The sequence below is a fragment of the Parasteatoda tepidariorum genome, chromosome 6, assembly GCF_043381705.1.
Source record: "Parasteatoda tepidariorum isolate YZ-2023 chromosome 6, CAS_Ptep_4.0, whole genome shotgun sequence".
NCBI lineage: Eukaryota > Metazoa > Arthropoda > Arachnida > Araneae > Theridiidae > Parasteatoda > Parasteatoda tepidariorum.
Window position 1 is genome coordinate 44,079,962 of NC_092209.1, and position 18,590 is coordinate 44,098,551.

Consider the following 18,590-nt stretch of genomic DNA (forward strand, 5'->3'; position numbering starts at 1 on the left):
GAGCAATTCCCCCTCCCCTGATCCCGCCTTTGCTTGAAAAAATATTCTTGCAATGATTCTTGTACTGATATTTATTCCTTGCATGCGAAATTTAATAAGATTTTGATATGTTTTCATTCTTAATATTATTTTTACTATGAAAAAATGTAATGAAAAATGCAGTTTTGCTTAATAACTACTAGTGTAAATAGAAATTCATATTTTTTGAAGTTTTATAAATCTCTATTAGAATACCTAACGATTTTTACTCAATCGCGTAAACGATGAATTAAAAATGGATATTTCGTTTTGAAACAGTAGCGCTTAACAAAAGCTTTTTCTCCCTCTCAAAGAAAAAGAGCCATTATACATGAAAATATAATATCCACTGAATTGACGTTATATTTCGCATCTATAGTACTATTATATAAGTACTATATAAGTACTATAAATTATTTTTTAAATTCAAAGATATCATTAATGTGGATTAAAAAGGTAAATATGATTTGTTATTAACACGTATATCAACGAAATTGTTCTCATCCTACATGAACTTAGAACTGAAGTAAATTAAAAAGGATGCACATTTTTTTTTTAAAACTTGGCAATTGTATCTGGGAAACAACAGAAGTCAAAAGAGCTAGGAAGGAAAAAATATCAGTAGAAAGAACCTATTCAGTACCATCACAGGGGATATTGATAACAACCTTTGATGTTATATATCAACGTTATCATTGTCAAAGTTCAAAGGACAAGAAAAAGTGTAATTTAACCTAAAAGCAATAATCTTATCAGTAAAAATGTCTTCTTCATTGCTTGATATTTCAGAGGAAAGTGCAATGTTGACTACAGTTCAAAAATGACTTTCGGAAAAGTGAATCACATTCGCGATTCATCCATCAAACTGTCATGACCCACCTGGACCTCCTAGATCGATAATCACCCCTTTTAACCACAAATTGAAGCAGAAGGGGGAAAGCATACCTTTTGTTCGACCCTGGACACTTTTGGTAGCATCTTTCTAAAATGTGTCTGCCGCTTGAAGTAAGAAACTAAGAGAGAGGGGAAACGCCAGGAGGGTTAACTGAAGACCAAAAAGGCCAGCCCTTCGGAGGTTGAGGGGTTTAATAATAAAAAATATTTATTTTTAAATAAAACCCTCAAAGCAAAATAAAAAGAGGAAAGCCTGAGAAATGGTACCAAAAATAAAGATGCCATAAAGATTATCCCTGAATTTCAGAGCATCACCTTATAAATCTCAATGTTCTGATAGATAACGTGAAAAAAAAATCCAATGTCATCAAAATTTGTGTAGTTATCAATGAATCTTTATCATACAACGTGTCATTACTTTTTAATAAATTTTAAAAAATGATGTATTATATAAAAATAAATATTCATTGCTTCTAATAATTTTATTATTTTTATCAGTTATCCAGAGAATGTCTGTATGAAGTTCGCCGTGTTATGCGACAGCGAGCTGTGAGTGTGGATCTGATGCCTGAAATTGAAGAGCCTTGCTTGTTGGATCTCACCGAGCGCTGCAGTGAAAATGTTGAAAAGGGAGAGGTAATTCAAAAACACATTACTTTAGAATGTCTCTTCAATTTTAACAGATATTTGGCAAGACATATTTTTCAATTTAGTTTTGGCTACTGTATAACACTAATCTAGGTGATATGACATTTACTCATGTTAGCAATCATTTGGTAATACGTTTTTTTTTCTTCCAATTTAGTTTTAATTGTATGACATTAATCTAGATTATCTGACATGCTGAAAATTACGATTATCTGAGGTGAAAATTTGAATCTTTCTGGAATCAACCACTATTATTTATACTACGTAAAAGTGTATAAAAGAGAGTTCTTTATTTACAGTCTACACTTTTTAGAATGTCCCCCATTACATGTTACAATTACATTATAACATTACAGTTACATTATAAAAACCCGTGAATAAAGTCCCATTTGCAATTCCATACAAGCAATGTTATTTTTATCTCTATTAGAACATTCATACTGAACCGTTCATTTTGATATAGCAATCAGAATTTAGCCATTTGATTTAGAAAAAGTTTCAAAGAAATTATTTAAACCATTATTTCCTATGGTGTTACTCAGTGGTGGGAAAAACTACATTATTTTCTTAGTTTACTACAAACAAATGTAGTTAACTACAACTACTTTTTTTTAAATGTAGTGATTTACACAGTGCACTACTTTTTTTTAACTGAGTAAATGTAGTTAAAACTACTTTGGAATTGCAGTAACTACTTCACTATTTTAAAAACATTAACTTTGCTGGAGAACTTAATTTACATCTATACTCAAAATGGTTTGGAATAAGAAATTGGCTTAGAGGGAATAATTAAGAAATATTTATTCCTGTTTAAATGAGCAAATTTGTTCATTTAACCTTCAACTTTTTATGCCTTTTTCGACAATGAATATTAAATTTAAGCATGCAAAATTATCAAATACTTCAAATGTTTTAATTGTTCAATGATGCTCTTTCAACCCTCTGACTGCTCATCCCGTGATTTCCACGGGCAACTCAATTGTAGCAAAATCTGCTCATCCCACGATTTCCGCAGGCATGTGTTTTTCTTCCTTTATTGATGAGTGCATCCCGTTTATTCCCCGTTTTAGCGGTATTAGACGTTTAATTTACGTTTTGACCAACAGATGTCGTTAGTTGTCCACTAAATTGCTGTATTTGAAAGCGCATAGTGTAAAACAAATTTTTAAAGCGGCTTCAGTCCAAAAATGGAGCAGTGTTAATCCTTCATGAAATTTAAGTGCATTGAAAATATGTTCCCATCCTTTTAAATAACATCAATGTTTCACGAGTGTGCATTCACATGTGAAAGTGAGACCAAAGTAATTATCTATTTCTTATAATGGCTAGTTTAAATATTAGTTATATGTGATTTTAAATATGTTATTTCTGTTAACGCTCAGGTTTGCTATAGCCCCAGGGTCATTTTCATTGTATCTATTAACGCGAAGATTTTTACCCTTCAAATTCGAAAAATTAATTCCGTTAAAACTGTATTTCTTTTCTAAACTAATTTTAAAAGTAGTTGACATGAATCGATGCAAACTTCTGTTTTTTTTGGTATTGTACTGTTATTGTTTATTTGTATCACAGCACTATTTTAAAAAAATAGCGACTACAGTAGTTTTGCTTTTTGTAGTACACTTCTTCAAACCTCTGATATTACTGCACAATAAACAAAAAATGCCTTGAATCTTATTTGAAAGAAGGGTGGCATGACACCCTACTTTCCTAGTCTTAGGTGGTTGTAATTCATGATCACTTATAAAATGTATAAATTTCTTTTCAAAGAATACCATATATATATCAATCCTATTTTATTTAAAAATTTTATTGACCGTTTTTGTAAAATGTCAGTCTTAAGTGGCTTATTTTAGAGTTAAAATACAGCTACACAGTTAACATACAGCTAACATAGATACTAGTGGGTTGCTCCCCCTGCTTGCTAACGCTCGCCAACCCCCGAAAATTGCTGCGCAATCTTATATGGTTTGCTTCGCAAACCAAGCTCGCTTTGCTCGCTTCTAAGTTGGGTACATTGCAAATGCACAAAACTCTTAAGAATTCAAAACAATCATTCAAATCCATATAACAACTTTTTTTTTTAATTTTTAAAAATTACATCTTTTTAGTAAATGCTTAGTCATTAAAATAAATTTGAAATCAACAGTTAAATCTTGAATGACTGCTCGTCGTCTGCACATTCTTTCACCGCTACGTCTTTCATAGCTGTCATCAATGCTCTCTTCCAATCTTCCAGCACTCTTCTTTTGATTATACTTCAAAAGCGTAACAGCATGACTGAGACTAATTTTTCAACGAATACCTAATAACAATAATAGAACAAATAAATTCGTGATCTAACTGAAACATTGTCAAATAAATTCGTAATATATAAATTCGTGAAAAAAAGCTGAAACATTGTCAAATAAATTCGTAATATATAAATTCGTGAAAAAAAGCGCTTTCGACAAAATACTAAAACAGAGATCTGTCGACAAAGACTACTCACTTCTGCCTAGCTTAATAGTATGAGATTGCTGCAGCTGATAGGGTGAATTTCGGAAGAGATCACATTTGGTGAGAATGCTGTCTCTGGTTATTTCAGTTTCCATTTTTAAAAGCACTATATGTTGAGCCACCTCAGCTAGATTTGGCGTGTGACATTTTTAGCGGCAATCATTGCTCGATTTTCTAGCATTGCCATTCGGGGAGTTGTAATGAGGCTTTTTTTGTCGCCGTGTAAGAGAAATATATATATAGATGACAGCTCTTAATATCTCACCCATGAAGTACTATTTTGAAGGTAAATTTTATATTAATATTAATACAGGAAAAAATTGAATTTTTGAAAGTTTTTCTGTTAGTTACCAAATTCTTAATAAAGTTAAACATTGCTTTGTTAAAATTAGTCAAGTATTTCTTTAGCTATGACTAGTATTTTTGTGTATTCCCATTATAACGACCTCACGTTATCACTTCTGTGTTCCGTCTGAACTGCAAGGGTTGTTATATCAAGCACTCTACTTGTGTATTGTAGGTATTAATCTATACATAAGATTAGGTATTTATTTTTATATTTATTTGTGTTAGAAGTTATATTGATAAAATCTATTTTATTTAATCCTAAATTTCCTGATAATTTGAATGTTTTATTCAAGTTTACTTTGCCATAAGTTTTGTTGACTTGATTTTGAACATTAAATATCAAGATTTAAAATGAAGATAAGGAAGATTTGCAACGAAGTTAAAATTTACGAATTTCAGTATTTAAGGTCATTTTTAAAATTTCTTTTTACTTAGTCATTTTTAAAATTTCTCATTTAATATTCTTGTTCTATCATATTTCTTGCTGTCTCCTGCTTTTATATTAATGCTATAGAAATAGTCATTTTACTGTTTTCTAACTTTCATTTGTATTATTGTTGCTTTTATGACCTCATTTTTGTTACTTGTGTAAAAAGAAAAAAAAAACCTTATTGTTGAATTTATATTTGTTTTAAGATTGTATAAAAATATGCCATTAGGTGAAATTATCATTGCTCTGTGATAGTGGAGTTTCATTAATAATTGCTTATTTTATATTAAAATCCAATTACAATTTCAGGTCGTTTATGGTTTTTATTTTGAAGTTTGCTTTATGTCAATAAACATCTGAATTATTTCAAATTTTACTGACTATCTTGTAAAGGCCCTTTCACTCTACTTGTGAGAAAAAAATCGTGTATGCGAATTCAGAGATAGGAACAAGAGGCTCATTGGCATGAGTTTTTCACGTTCAATGTATTTTACCAATCAGGTTTTTGTTAGCATTTCAGAATTTACATATACAAATTTTTTGCATGTAGTGTGAATGGCACTTAAGCTCAGCTAAAACTCTAGAATTAAAATGTGTTCTAGGAAATGATGTGTCTTCAGAAGAGTTTAAAAGATCTTTATCCCGATTGTCAAAAAGTAGTAGCTAATTACACTGAAGAGGAGTCTGAACATTTAGAGCTTAACTATCCTTTGTTTTATGCTTGCAGCACAATACTTCATAAGCATTGTAATGTAAGTATTTTTGAAGCATTTCTTAACAATATTAGTTTTTTAAAAGATAAGTTAAATTGCTTTCGAAAATAATTAAATTTTAGATTATTATTTTTTGATTTTGCTTGCAAAAAATTATAAATCTTCATTATTTTTGTTCAAATAATTAGAAATGATTCCATGTAGAAACTTTAAAATTAAAAAGAAACAAATTTATTTGTTTTACAATGTGTATTTGTAAATATTAAATGTAATTGTTTATTTAACAATGTAATTAATATTTGTAATTAACACTTAATAACAATGTAATTAATTAATGTAATTAATAATTGTAATTAACACTAATAATTAATAACAATGTAATTAACACTGGATTGATTCAATATGATGTATAATTACCAAATGTCTAATTTTAACTTGATGTCTGATTTGTTTCTCCTTTGAAAAATTAATTTTGACTATCATGTTTTTGATTCAAGTTTTCAAATTTTTTAATTTTGTTATACTGCTATTATGCTTCTCAATAGGATTTGCTGGCTAAAGATGTTGACCAAGGTGACTTAATACAATGTTTAATTTTGCATAAAAATGAGCCTGAAATGAAAATGAATGCAAAATGCAGAGTTTCTGTTGAACACTTTCAATTGGTAAGAAATATTTTTGCTTCTTTACTTGCAGTTATTTTTGCATGTATATCATATAAATATTTTACATAATTTGTATTTTTTAAATGTGTTATCAAAAATTTTATCCGGTATCAACGGACCATTGACCAATTTGGAGCCCTCTCTATTTACCTTCTTAATTAAAAATCTGTATAGGGAATATCTGACAAATGTATAGTATATAATTCCTTTTAAACTCAGAAAAAACATCAGTGTAAGAAATATCAGACAATGGCGCTTAGCCACTCGAATAAACATCAATAGCAAATACCAGGCAAGTTTACTGTGGGGAGTAGATGACTGATACTTATCCAGTTATTATTTTGGTTATTTAAGCTGGTAACTAATAATAATAATCATGTCTTTGGCTAAATGTGATAAAAAAAGCACATTAATAATTTTTGCACTGAATTCCTCACAATGATGTTCTTAGAAGGTTAATGATCATTACTTTGTATACTTTCAATGATGTATAATAAAAATTTTGGGTATCATTAAAGTGACTATGTGAGTGTTGATAGTCATAATTCAATCATTTTGGTTTTTCACAGTAACGTGTATATTTAGTCTAAAGGAAAAAAAAAATCCAACTTTTTTTTCCTTCTAAGTAACGTGAAACCTGTTATGGACACTCCTGCAAAGCAGATGTCTCTCAGTTCGGACATATTTTTAATTCCTTGTGAGTCTTCTATGAATAAACCATTATGAACATTCTCCTGAAAGCGGACACTCCTGGAACCGGACGCGGTAGTCATTTTTGCCCTAAAATCGTATTTTCTATCTCTTGAAACCAGACAAAAATGTTATTTCTTGAGAAAACAATATTTTTGCTTTAAATTGCAAGGAAAAAATTATCTAACTTTTCACCATTTTTAAAGCATGTAAATTTTTTGCCTTATTCATGACAGAAAATATTGTTAAGCTATTTTACTACTTAAGAATCAATCTTTCTCCTGTCACCTTGCTTTATCTTTGCAAAGAAAGGAGAGAAAATGATACTGCTCATGTGAAATAATTTGGACAGTGGCATTTATCGATTTTTATTTTCATCTGGGCGAAAACAATTTATGAGTCCCCTCAACTTGAAATGACGCCAATGCTTTTTCCACACCGAAAATTTATTTAATTTTCTTATCGATTTGAAGATTATTTAACACAGCTGGGGGAAAAAAGGAACAGAAATATAATATTCGAGATGCTCATATAAGTGAAACATTTATTAAGACATTTAATAGATGGTCAATTGTGAATATATCAACTCCATAGGTCCTCCTGCTTTACCGATATGCATTGCTTTTTTTCCCCTGTGAATCCGGGAGGTTTACTTTCAAAGAGATATTAACCACGTTTCTTATCAAGTGATGGGTAGGTGTTGGGGCGTGTAAACTTAATAATTAAAACCGACTGAGGTCTAAAAGCTTCTATTCCGTATCGTATGACTAACTTGAATATCTGTGTTAATAGGTGAATTATATTCATTTATCTCTAGCTACAGCTAGAATTATGTATTTATATCAAAACTTTTTCATGTATTCTTTTGTGTACAAAAAAAGAATTAAATGAAATTTATTAGTAAATAAAAGTTTTGAACATTCTTATTTTTCAGCCTTTACAAAGTTCTGTATGTAGCCAAAGAATGATATAAAAAAAAAATGAAATTTCTTTAAAAAATTGCTCTAATTAAAATCGAATAAAATTGTAAATCTGCTCTAATAAAAATTGCAAACAATGCTCTAAGAGCTAAAGCACTGAATATGTTTTTAAAAAAATTTCGCAAAATTTTAAGGGGAAATTTGGGATTATTACTGATTTTCACTTTTCTTACTTTCGTGCATTCGGCCATTTCATGAAGATGAAAGACAAGTTGCAGAAGTTATTGTTTTATTTTTGTTACATCTTATCAGCAAATAAAAAAAAATTGTCAATTTTTGCCTGCTAGATCAAAATAAATATGTGGTTTTCGAAATTGAGGTTGTTTCTATAATTTTTAAGTTATATATGTCTATAAAATTCAATAAATATAAAATTTGAAAAATAAAAATATAGATTTTTTGAAAAATAAAAATACAGATTTTACAATTTAATACAATTTTCTTTTTTAGATATCTCTTAAGAACTATAGGTTCAGCTATAAATTTAAAGAAGCCTGTAAAAAAGATGTGTTACATTTGTGTAAAAATGTGAAAACAAAGTAAGTAATCCTGAAATTGAGTTACTTAAAATAGAAATTGCAGCTTTTATTTGTAATTTTTTATTAGTACGATTTGTTTTTCCCTTAATTAAAAATATGTATTACTTTGAAATTAATGTTTTATAAAGTGATTAACGTATAATTGTTTTTGCACTGCTAAATTTCTCATTTTGTTGTTTATTCCCCTTAAACTTTGCTTCAAATGTAGTTAAACTAGTTTTTTGACATAATTGAAATTTTGAATTCTCTACATATTAATATTGTTGATAATAGAAAGAATATGTAGTAGAAAGAATATGTAGTAGAAAGAATATGTAATAGAAAGAATATGTAATAGAAAGAATATGTAATAGAAAGAATATATAATAGAAAGAATGTGTAATAGAAAGAATATGTAATAGAAAGAATATATAATAGAAAGTATATATAATAGAAAGTATATACAGTGAATTCGCGATAACTCGAATCTGATAGAACTGACGAAAAACTTCGACATATCGGAAGTTCGACTAACCGTTTGTTGTCGGATTATTTAATTAATGCTTATTAATTACAAATCTTCTAAATGCTTACAATATTTAAGATCATTTTTTTGACAAGCTATTTACGATAAGACTGTTTGAAGCACTTTATGATATCCTGGTCTATCGGCTGCAACTTTGCTGTTGTGTTTGGCGAGAGATACTGCAAGTTTACTGCTTTCAAATTAGGTAGATCACTTTGCGCTGTGCATTTATCCATTAAGTAGTTATCAGTTTTCTTTTCTTAGCGAAGAATTTCCGATCCAATTTTCTTACATAGTCTTCAAATAATACTGATGTCATCCGAAACTTTTTGTTAGACTTGTAATCCAAAGGATACGTTTTTGCATTCTTGAAACATCGGGAATTTCGGTATTTTCCGATAACAAGTAAGGGCAATTTCTCTGTCCCAGACGCATTTCCTTCAACTAGGACAGTCAAACGTTCCTTGCTCATTTTACCCCCTGAGCAGTTTTCCTCCTTAAACATCATAGTCTTATTTGGAAGACATTTTAAAAATAAACCCATTTCATCAATATTGAAAACATCATTTTAACTGTATCCTTGAAGTAAATTTGGTAATGTTTCATTTAACCACTGCTCACATACTTCAAAAGGGACAGCTTTAGCTCTTCCATGAAGAGTGCGAAAAACATAGTGCAAAGGAAGGGGCAAGATATCAGATCCTAGGTTTCTTTTCTTGCTTTAAAAGATCCAAAAAAAAATCGAGTTAAAGGAAGTAAAATTCGAGTAATTGAGAATAATTAACATGAAATTGAAGATAAAAGGGTCGGGACCCCTTAAAAAAAATCGAGTTTTAGTAATATTCGAGTTATCGTACTTCGAGTTATAGCGAATTGACTGTATAATGGAAAGAATATATAATAAAAAGAATATAATAGTTAAGAGAAGGAAATCTCTTTTAGCCGAATACAATAAGAAAATATTACCATGCTTGTAAAGATATTTCTGAATCATCTATTTCTAATGAAATAAAAGATTTGCTTGCATAGGTTAGAATGTGCACTCATAATAATAGGAAAGAACTTGCCAGTTTAATGAATTTGAAAAACTGATATTTTTGAAGGGGCAGCTAAGTATGAAATCAAAAAGAAATAAGAAAAGAATAAAATTAAATGAGAAGAAAAGATTAAAATTGTTTGAAGTGATGTTAATATATATATTACACAACTTATAGATGTCAATACAGTTATGGTTTTGACTCAATTGTTAAAAATATTTAATTTAAAATGTATGGAATTTTCAATATCACTGAATTTTTAGTGTCATCTTTAGAGTTTGTGTTATGTTTTTTGTAAAAAGAGAACTGTTTTATTCACCTTTATGTTCAGTTCTGAAGTTTGTTTCTTTAAAGTGGATTTTACTGATCCTAAAGAAATCACTATTTTTCGGAATTAATAATAAATACTTTTATTTTTTTTAATTATAAATTTTATAATTTATGAATATTATTTATAAATCAAGCAGATTTTTCTTATTATATTTTATGATAATTTCTAACACAAGTTATAAAAAAAACTATGTTAAGTGCATATTTTTTTCAAAATTATTTTGAAAAACATTTTTTATCTTTACTACTCTTTTATTCAATATTAATTCCAGTATTTTTTATTTAAATGTATTAATTTAAAAATTTATTATTTAAACTTAACCAACATACGTTAACCAATTTCTAATAGTAACTTATTAAGTAATAATTAAGTTTCATAATTACGATTTCCTTTATTTCAATATTGAATTAATTTTAATTCTAGACCAGAAGTAATAAGCTGCTTGAGTGGTATTGTTACAAATGATACAGTTTTCGAAAAGACTCACCGAATTTCAAGAGAATGTCGCCAACAGCTGAAAATTGAACAATTTGAAAGAGTAAGTACATTTTAGCTTTAGCTCTGAGTAGAGATATACCGCTCATTCAACCAGATTTTCATTACCCTGTTTCACTGCCCTGTAACGGTCACCCTGAATCTATTTTTAGTTTAGATACCCAGAGCTGGCCAGTTTTGTCGGGTAAGACTCATCACAGGTATAGGAGAAAATTTAAGTAAATCAAATGAAAAATTAATTAATTTTAAAACTCACTATTAGCAGATGTCTCCTCTTCATAGGAAAATTTTACACTATTCATTCTACATACGAACTGTCATCCCCACATTTTACTTAGAAGCATTTTTCAAAATTGTTTTTGTATAGATGGGCAAAAAATTTGATTAGATCTGTATCTTTCAAAATATTTGTTTGATAAAAATTATACTATTTTTACGTTGTTGTTTTGCATAAATATTATTACACCTGGGCGGGTAACAAATCCAAATTTTGCCGGGTATCCAGATCCAGCGACGTTTTAGTACCCAGTACGTCTCTAGTTCCGAGCTCAAACATTGTCTAGTGTTTGAAATATAGCTTACTTTTTCAATGTTGCAAATGACTGTTTATAAATAAATTTTAAGAATTTGTGGCATGAGACCTATCTTTTTTTTTTGGATAGAAGTTTATTAAGGATGTTTTTTTTTTCAAAAGAGAGATGCATTCTGGATTTTCTTTAATTTTTTCTAGCTTTCACCAACCTCCGTAGTTGCCTCTAATTAATCTTTTTTTTTCCTCTTAAAAGTCATTTTTTTTAAAAAAAGATTTTATTTATGAAATATATAGCTATAATAATTTTGAGTACGAACATTTTGTTAATATTTTAATCATAACAAAATGAAAAATACTGCATTGAAAAAAAATATTTCTCTTTTTTTTTTAAAAAAAAAAGAGTTTTTTTTAGCTGCATTTCCAAAAATTATTTTAACTTAGGAATACAGAATGTGAGATAATAAAAAAAACAAATGAAAAGAAATTTTCTTTGTTAACAATATATATTAATAGACTTACATTAATTAACAGTTCAAATCAAAAACAGTTTTTTATCTCCCTTATACTCTTATATTTTAAAAAATCTCAATAAAAATGTTAAGATTTATACTTAGCAACATCTAATCTTTCTCTTTTTTTTAATTTTGTTTATTAAATTTTTTTGTGTTTTTAGGCATCAAGTCAAGCACAGGATTATAAAATTAAAATTTTGAGAGAAATAAATAAATGTTTTTACAGCAAAGGATAGAATATCATTATTTAAAGCAAAAAATATGAATAAAAAATTGTGAAAATTTACTTAATTGGATTGGATTACACATTGGATTTTTAAAAATAGTTTTGGTTAGAAAAAAAGGCTCTTTCAGCTCATTAAAATTCTACTTTGTAGTTTCAGAGCTGTCCACATGGTATTTTTATTACAAATTTAACTGCGAATAATTCTCCGACTAATTATTAATTGTTCAATTATTTTAGTTCATCGAAATCCCTATAAATTTTTTACACACTTTTGTAATTTTAAGTTTTTAAGTCTGAGAGTTTTTGCAGAGCTAAACAATATCACATTAAACTGAACTGAGTTTGTGAAATTAATTATTAAATTTTGTAAAATTAAGTGGTTCTTTAAATGTCATTATTTAAAATAGGGCCACATACTTTGTTTTTGAACTGTAATTTTTCTAATATGTTCTATCAAAATTGAAGTATGGCTTTTTTGTTAATTTTTGTTAGAGGCAATTTAGAAATTACAAATTTGTACCAAACTCATTATTTTGGATTAAAATTTCATTCTTAAAAATGGTGTTTGTACTGTTATCTTTAAGCTATATTTTTTCTAGAATTGGCAGTCAAAACTCTATAGTTAAACTTTTTTTGTCATTTTAACGCAGTATAGTTGAGAAATTAATTTTATAAATTTGCTATAATGATAAGGTTTAATTTTGCCTGGTCCTGAGCTCTAATTTTTTTAGCATTAGCAATCAAAACTAAAAATAATTAAAACTTGGTTTGGTTCACAATGAAAATTTCTAGATGCAGTTGAGAAGTTATTCGAATGAAACCTAAACTTTGTGGATATAAAACATTTCTTGCTATTCTATGAAATGATGCTTTGTAACTTAGAGCTGACTGATCGTAAACTTTTTCTACCATTAACAGTTTTAACTTCAATGAAATATGACTAAGTTTAATGTTACAAGGTACCATTTAAAAATTAATTTTACAAACCTGTGCCGAAAAACCTACTTATTTTGAGTATAAATATTTTTAACCATCTTTTCATTTTTTTCAGGAAAATATGGTTTTTGAGTTGCAAATTTGTTGAATTATCTTGTCTTTAGCTGTTCCTCTTGAGGATTTAATTTTTTTACCAAATTTTTAAAAAAAATTTTTTTTGAAGAATTCAATAGCAATTTCTTGAAATTAATTTTATTCCAATCATTAAATTCAATGCTTCATTAATTGCTATTTTTGTTTTGATTATTTAGTCAAAGTAAAAGTTAGTAAACAATGTCTGCAGCTCATGCTTTTGAGCATAATTTCTCATAATTGTTACTGATTAATCGAGTATGCCAATAAAATACTTTTCACTTACTAAAACATCTTCATTGCAAAAAACAGCATTTTTTTTTCTTTCTTTAAGCAACTGTGGTCTGTTTAATCTAAATAATGAGAATGGCTTTTTTAAATGTTATTTTTTCTGTTTATTTTTTTGGTTCTGAATCATCTTATGGGTATATATATATATATATGTAAAATTTTTTTTAAGGATGAAAGCATCAAACTTGATCCTGCCCTCAATGATGCTTGTAGTGAAGACCAAAAAACATTTTGTAGCAATGTTAGACAAGAAGAAGCTCATGTAAGTGTTTTTAGTTATTATTACTCAACTTTTATAAAAAATCAGGGTTGGAAAATGTTTTTCTTAGTAATATTTTTGTTAAATATTCTGATAGTTATGTATATTTATGTCATTGTTTTATTATAATTTCTTGAAATGTTTGGAGCATTTGTATTTTCAGATTTTTTACATTTCACAAATATATCAAATGTTAAAAAAATTATTAAATATGCTTTTAATCATTTAATTTAAAGTTAGTGTTTTATTTTGAATTATTCTTATGCTAAAGTTTTCATTTATTACAGATGTTAGAATGTTTAAAAAATCATCAAAAGTCTTTATCATCCGCATGCCACAAGTCCATTTTTAACCGGGAAAAAGAAGAAATGGTAGATAATGCCATTGATTATGCTCTCATTACAACATGCAAGCCTATGATAAAAAAGTACTGCTCTGATACAGATTTATCCCAGGTACTTACTTCTTTGTAATTATTCTAAATAATTTTGTTAAAGTTTCTTTGTGTAGTTTTTTTTCAAGCACTTAGGAAGCTAACAGTGTCATTAAGTTTTGTAATCTGATGTATAACAAAGCAACCACAGACATGCTTTTGTTTATTTTGGAAATTCTTGATTTTATTGTTAATTTTTAAGTATCTTATTTAAATAATAAGAATAATTATAATTAATTTTTAAAAGCATATTTTAATTACATATTTCTTAGTCTTAATCTTTCCAATTACCCTACAAATATAAAATGTTATTATATCACAGATTATGGAATTCTGGTACCGAAAAATATTTGATTCTTTTAGAGAGCTGCAAATGTGATAAATTAAGGAACTACATCCTGCTTATGATTTTCAGATACATGCTTTATTTCATAGCCACATGCACATGCTGTATTTGTATATATGTTTTTCGTGCTGTATTTGACATTCTTTTTTTGATTTTGCATTTTCTTTACACATGTTGCGCTTGTTTTTAATAATTTCTCGGCCTATACTTTTTTTGGTAATTTTTTTTAATATTCTTCTTATAACTTTTTATTTTATTTTACGTACTCTTAAAAATGCTTCTGCAATTTTGAAAAACTTTTTTTTAATGCCATATAATTTTGAAGATCCAGAGTGCTTGGAAGTTAGAAAAGTCTTTATTTTGGAAAATTCTTTTACTTACTTTACTTAACTTCTTATTTTACTTAAGTTTTTTGAGAAGCTAAAGTTACGGGCTCAAAATTATAAAAAAAATAATAATTTGTAATTTCATCATGAACCCACATGATCTTTCACTCTTTTCTTTTGGTAGTTTTTCTATGAATTTTCTCATAATTTTTAATATGTTGATATTTTAGTACTTTGGATATTTTAGATCCCTAGAATATCAAAACTCACTATTTAGTAATTTTTTATTAAAATTTTTTTTTTTTATGTTCAATTTTCTTTGATTAAATTGCAAATTCACATAGTTCTTCCCTTTGTTTTTCGACAGTTGTGACACATTTCTATTTAGTTTTTAAAATACTAATGTTTTTAATAGAACACTATTACAGCAAACAAATTTTGAATCACTCATTTAAGTAACCAGTATTTAAATGCACTCTTTTGTCATTAATTTGTGTTTTTTTGTTGTTTATTTTAATGAATTTTCATTTTGTTTTTAAAATTCTCTTATTTATAATATAATTACACTATGTTAATTTCAAATCTTTGCTTCCAAGTTATTTGGGAAGAATTAAGGAATTTTTCGGGAAGATTTCACCATGTATTCACGTTGTCTTATGGAGTGTTGCTTTAGACATTTTTAAATCCTCATGTTTTTAATAATTCAATAGTACTACTCCAATCGTTTTGAGTAGACACGTGGATTAGGAAGATTTCTTTGTGAATTCATGTAGTTTTGTTGTTCCTTTTTTGGTAGTTATTGTTATAGATTATCTTGTCATCTTAGTTGAATTAAAATTTTAATTTAAATTTTTTCCCCATCCCGAGCTGTGAAAAAAGGCTAGATTTTGGAGGTTCCTAGATTTTTGAGGTTATACTATACCAGTAATTCCACTAATTTTTATCTATTTTTCTATCTTAGATTTTAGATTGCCTAAGAGAAAAAAGAGATGATAATGGCATGGATAGAACTTGTCGAAAAATAATTATCAAAAGGATGGTGGAGCAAAACTCTGACTATAGATTAAATCCCCGATTGAAACAAGCTTGTGTCAGAGATATCCCAAAATTTTGTTCTACTGTGATTGCTGATCATAAAGATGGAGAAGAGTTTGAAGGAAAGGTAATGTTATTATCTGCCTATATATATTTGCTTAAAGATGTCCATTTTTATGTTCATTTTATTTTGTTTAATTATGTGTAGAAATTTTTCTTTTTGCATTTTAAAATTAAATTCTTAAATTCAGTAAATTGAATGTGCAGTTTTAAATTAATAGTCTCAAGATTAGAAAGATCTCTATGATATAAAAACTTGATTTTAAAAAAAAAATGAAGATGGTAATGAAAGTAGACATGTTCTGAATGTTTAGACATGTTCTGAATACTAAAAAAGAGGTGAATGAGTCCATTTTCAAGACTCGCCAAATGTTAATGAGGAAAACAAAAGGGGAGTAAAATAGACAAAGTCAACAGTAACTTTTCTTTTTGGATTAAGTAAAGAATTCAAAATTTTAAAGCAATTAAAAATAAAAATACATCCAATGGAAAAACGCGTTTAGCAACAGTTAATCCAAAAGAAAATAAACAAATGAGACAATGAAAAAAATGTGATATTATGACAACCAAAGCTGACGTCTTCTTTTCCGACAAAACCTTTGGGGTACAGAGAAGGCAATTTTAGACTTTTGTCTTGCTTTCTCGTTAGAAAAAGTTTTGCTTTTATGACTTTCGAAACTGGTGACCCCCCATGAAGACGTCAGCTTTGGTTGTCATAATATCAAACTTTTTTCCATTTCTTCATTGTCTCATTTTCTTTTTCGAATCGCTTGTTTTCTTCATTCATGCCTCTGAGTTTAAAGAATCCATGCCTGTTATTTGAATGTGGAGTTAGTTTCAAATATATTTTCTGAGGATAAAAATATTTCGAACTTATATAGGTTTAGTGTTCATATTGGGTGCCTCAAAATTTACTCATGGTTTGAAAATTAATTTAAGAAAAATGGAAAGAGGTAAAAATGTAAGATTTTCTGCATTCTATTTTGAAAAACAAGTTTTCTAGGTACAGATGGCACTGCTAACTAAGAGATATAAATATCTGTTTTTATTTTTTAAATATATGAGATCATTTAAACTGATATATTCCTACAGGCCTCTATTTATTTAGTTGGCTCCATATTGTTGTTGCAAATGGTGGTTATTTTGATATCATTATTTTACTCAGCAGCGCCATTTGTTGAAGTCCTTCTAACTAATTTACAGAAACTTGCTTAGAATTTGGTCCTTGCCTTCTCAATTTGAATGCAGCATACTGTGGATTTTTATTGGTTTTAGTTCTTATTTAATTGACATTTTTTAAAAAAAAAAGTAGTTATTTTAAAAATAACTAATCATTACCTTGTCATAATACATACCTTGCATAATTGCATCCCTTGTAATAATAATTTCTTTTTCTGTGTTTCTTATCTAATCTTCTTATCTAATATTCTATCAAGATACTACCCATTTTATCATTTTTTCGTCTTAAAGTTTAAAATTGCTAGGACAAGTGAGCTATAATTACATACAATCTTTATTGTTATTTTTCTGTAAATTCAGTACAGTGGTCAGAAATCAGTTTGTGTTGCCAGAAAGCATGATGGCGTTCCTTCTTAATTTGTGATGAACAATCAAAAGTCAATTAACAATAAACTGAAAATGTTCCGATTCTGTAAAGAATTATCGTAAATAAAAATCATCCAGTGTCGATACACCAAATATTTCTCATAATTGATTGCATTTTTGTTAAAACAAAATTTTTAATCTTTTGCAAAGGAATTTGTGCAGGGTTCCCACGGTCCTTGAGAGTCCTTGAAAGTCCTTGAATTTTTTTTTGCTAAATTTAGGTCCTTGAAAGTGCTTGAAAAACGTCTTAGGTCCTTGAAAAACTTGATAGGTCCTTGAATTTGTCCAATACTGCCGGCGGCCCTTTTTATAAAACACCCGCGGATCTTTCTCGTTCTTTCTGTTTTGTTCCCGAGCTCTCTCACGTGGTTTTTAACGCCACCGTTTCTAACCGGGCCTAGCGTCTTGGTGTCTGCCAAGCGCGCGGAGCACAGCAGACAATCAATGCGTTCGGGGCGAGACTCCACTTCATCTTCTGTCGCATATGCTTAGATCTTCTTTTTTCTTATCGAAACTGGAATACTCTCGAATTTCGTAACAATATGTACCTTGTAGTTTTCAATAAATTTGCCGTTTTACCATCCGCACTTGTCCTTACGTTTGCGTCATTTCAAAACTTTATTGTAAAGCGTATTCGCAAAGGCACGGCTTCGTATTTGTGTTATGTAGTTTAGACTAGTTATGCCTGGGAAGTGCTATTTTAATCCCCAATGGATGGATAATCAAGCTTATAAAGAATGGATTTTATCGATGCCCGAAAAGAAGTTCAGAGCCAAGTGCCGATTATGCATGAAGGAGATCGATATCGCGAAAATGGAAGAATCTGCTCTGAAATCACACATCAAAGAAAGGTAAAACAAAAAAGCAGTCTCATGCCCTGAGTTCTCTTTTTCCAAAGACATCAACATCTAATTCATCTGGTGTAAATACTCCTTCAACATCGTGTGCCCCATGTGAAACAGAAACTTTAGTGGCCGAGGTAACATTGTCTTCTTATCTGGTCAAAAGGAATGTGCTTGATGCTGAAATTCTCTGGAGTCTGAAGTGCATCACTAGTAATTATTCATGTAACTCCTGTGAAGGGATTAGTAAATTGTTCTCCAAA

General features: G+C 28.5%; 1 protein-coding gene across 1 annotated transcript in view; it reads left to right on the forward strand.

Annotated features, from left to right (window-relative positions):
* The window catches only part of LOC107451795 (golgi glycoprotein 1), a 46,636-nt gene that overhangs the window by 20,713 nt on the left and 7,333 nt on the right, over positions 1 to 18,590 (forward strand). The window contains exons 11-18 of the mRNA XM_016068011.3: positions 1,411 to 1,548; positions 5,440 to 5,589; positions 6,096 to 6,215; positions 8,336 to 8,424; positions 10,721 to 10,835; positions 13,591 to 13,683; positions 13,968 to 14,135; positions 15,747 to 15,947. Coding sequence (XP_015923497.1) covers positions 1,411 to 1,548; positions 5,440 to 5,589; positions 6,096 to 6,215; positions 8,336 to 8,424; positions 10,721 to 10,835; positions 13,591 to 13,683; positions 13,968 to 14,135; positions 15,747 to 15,947 — 1,074 coding nt within the window. The remainder of the gene's footprint in view (positions 1 to 1,410; positions 1,549 to 5,439; positions 5,590 to 6,095; positions 6,216 to 8,335; positions 8,425 to 10,720; positions 10,836 to 13,590; positions 13,684 to 13,967; positions 14,136 to 15,746; positions 15,948 to 18,590) is intronic.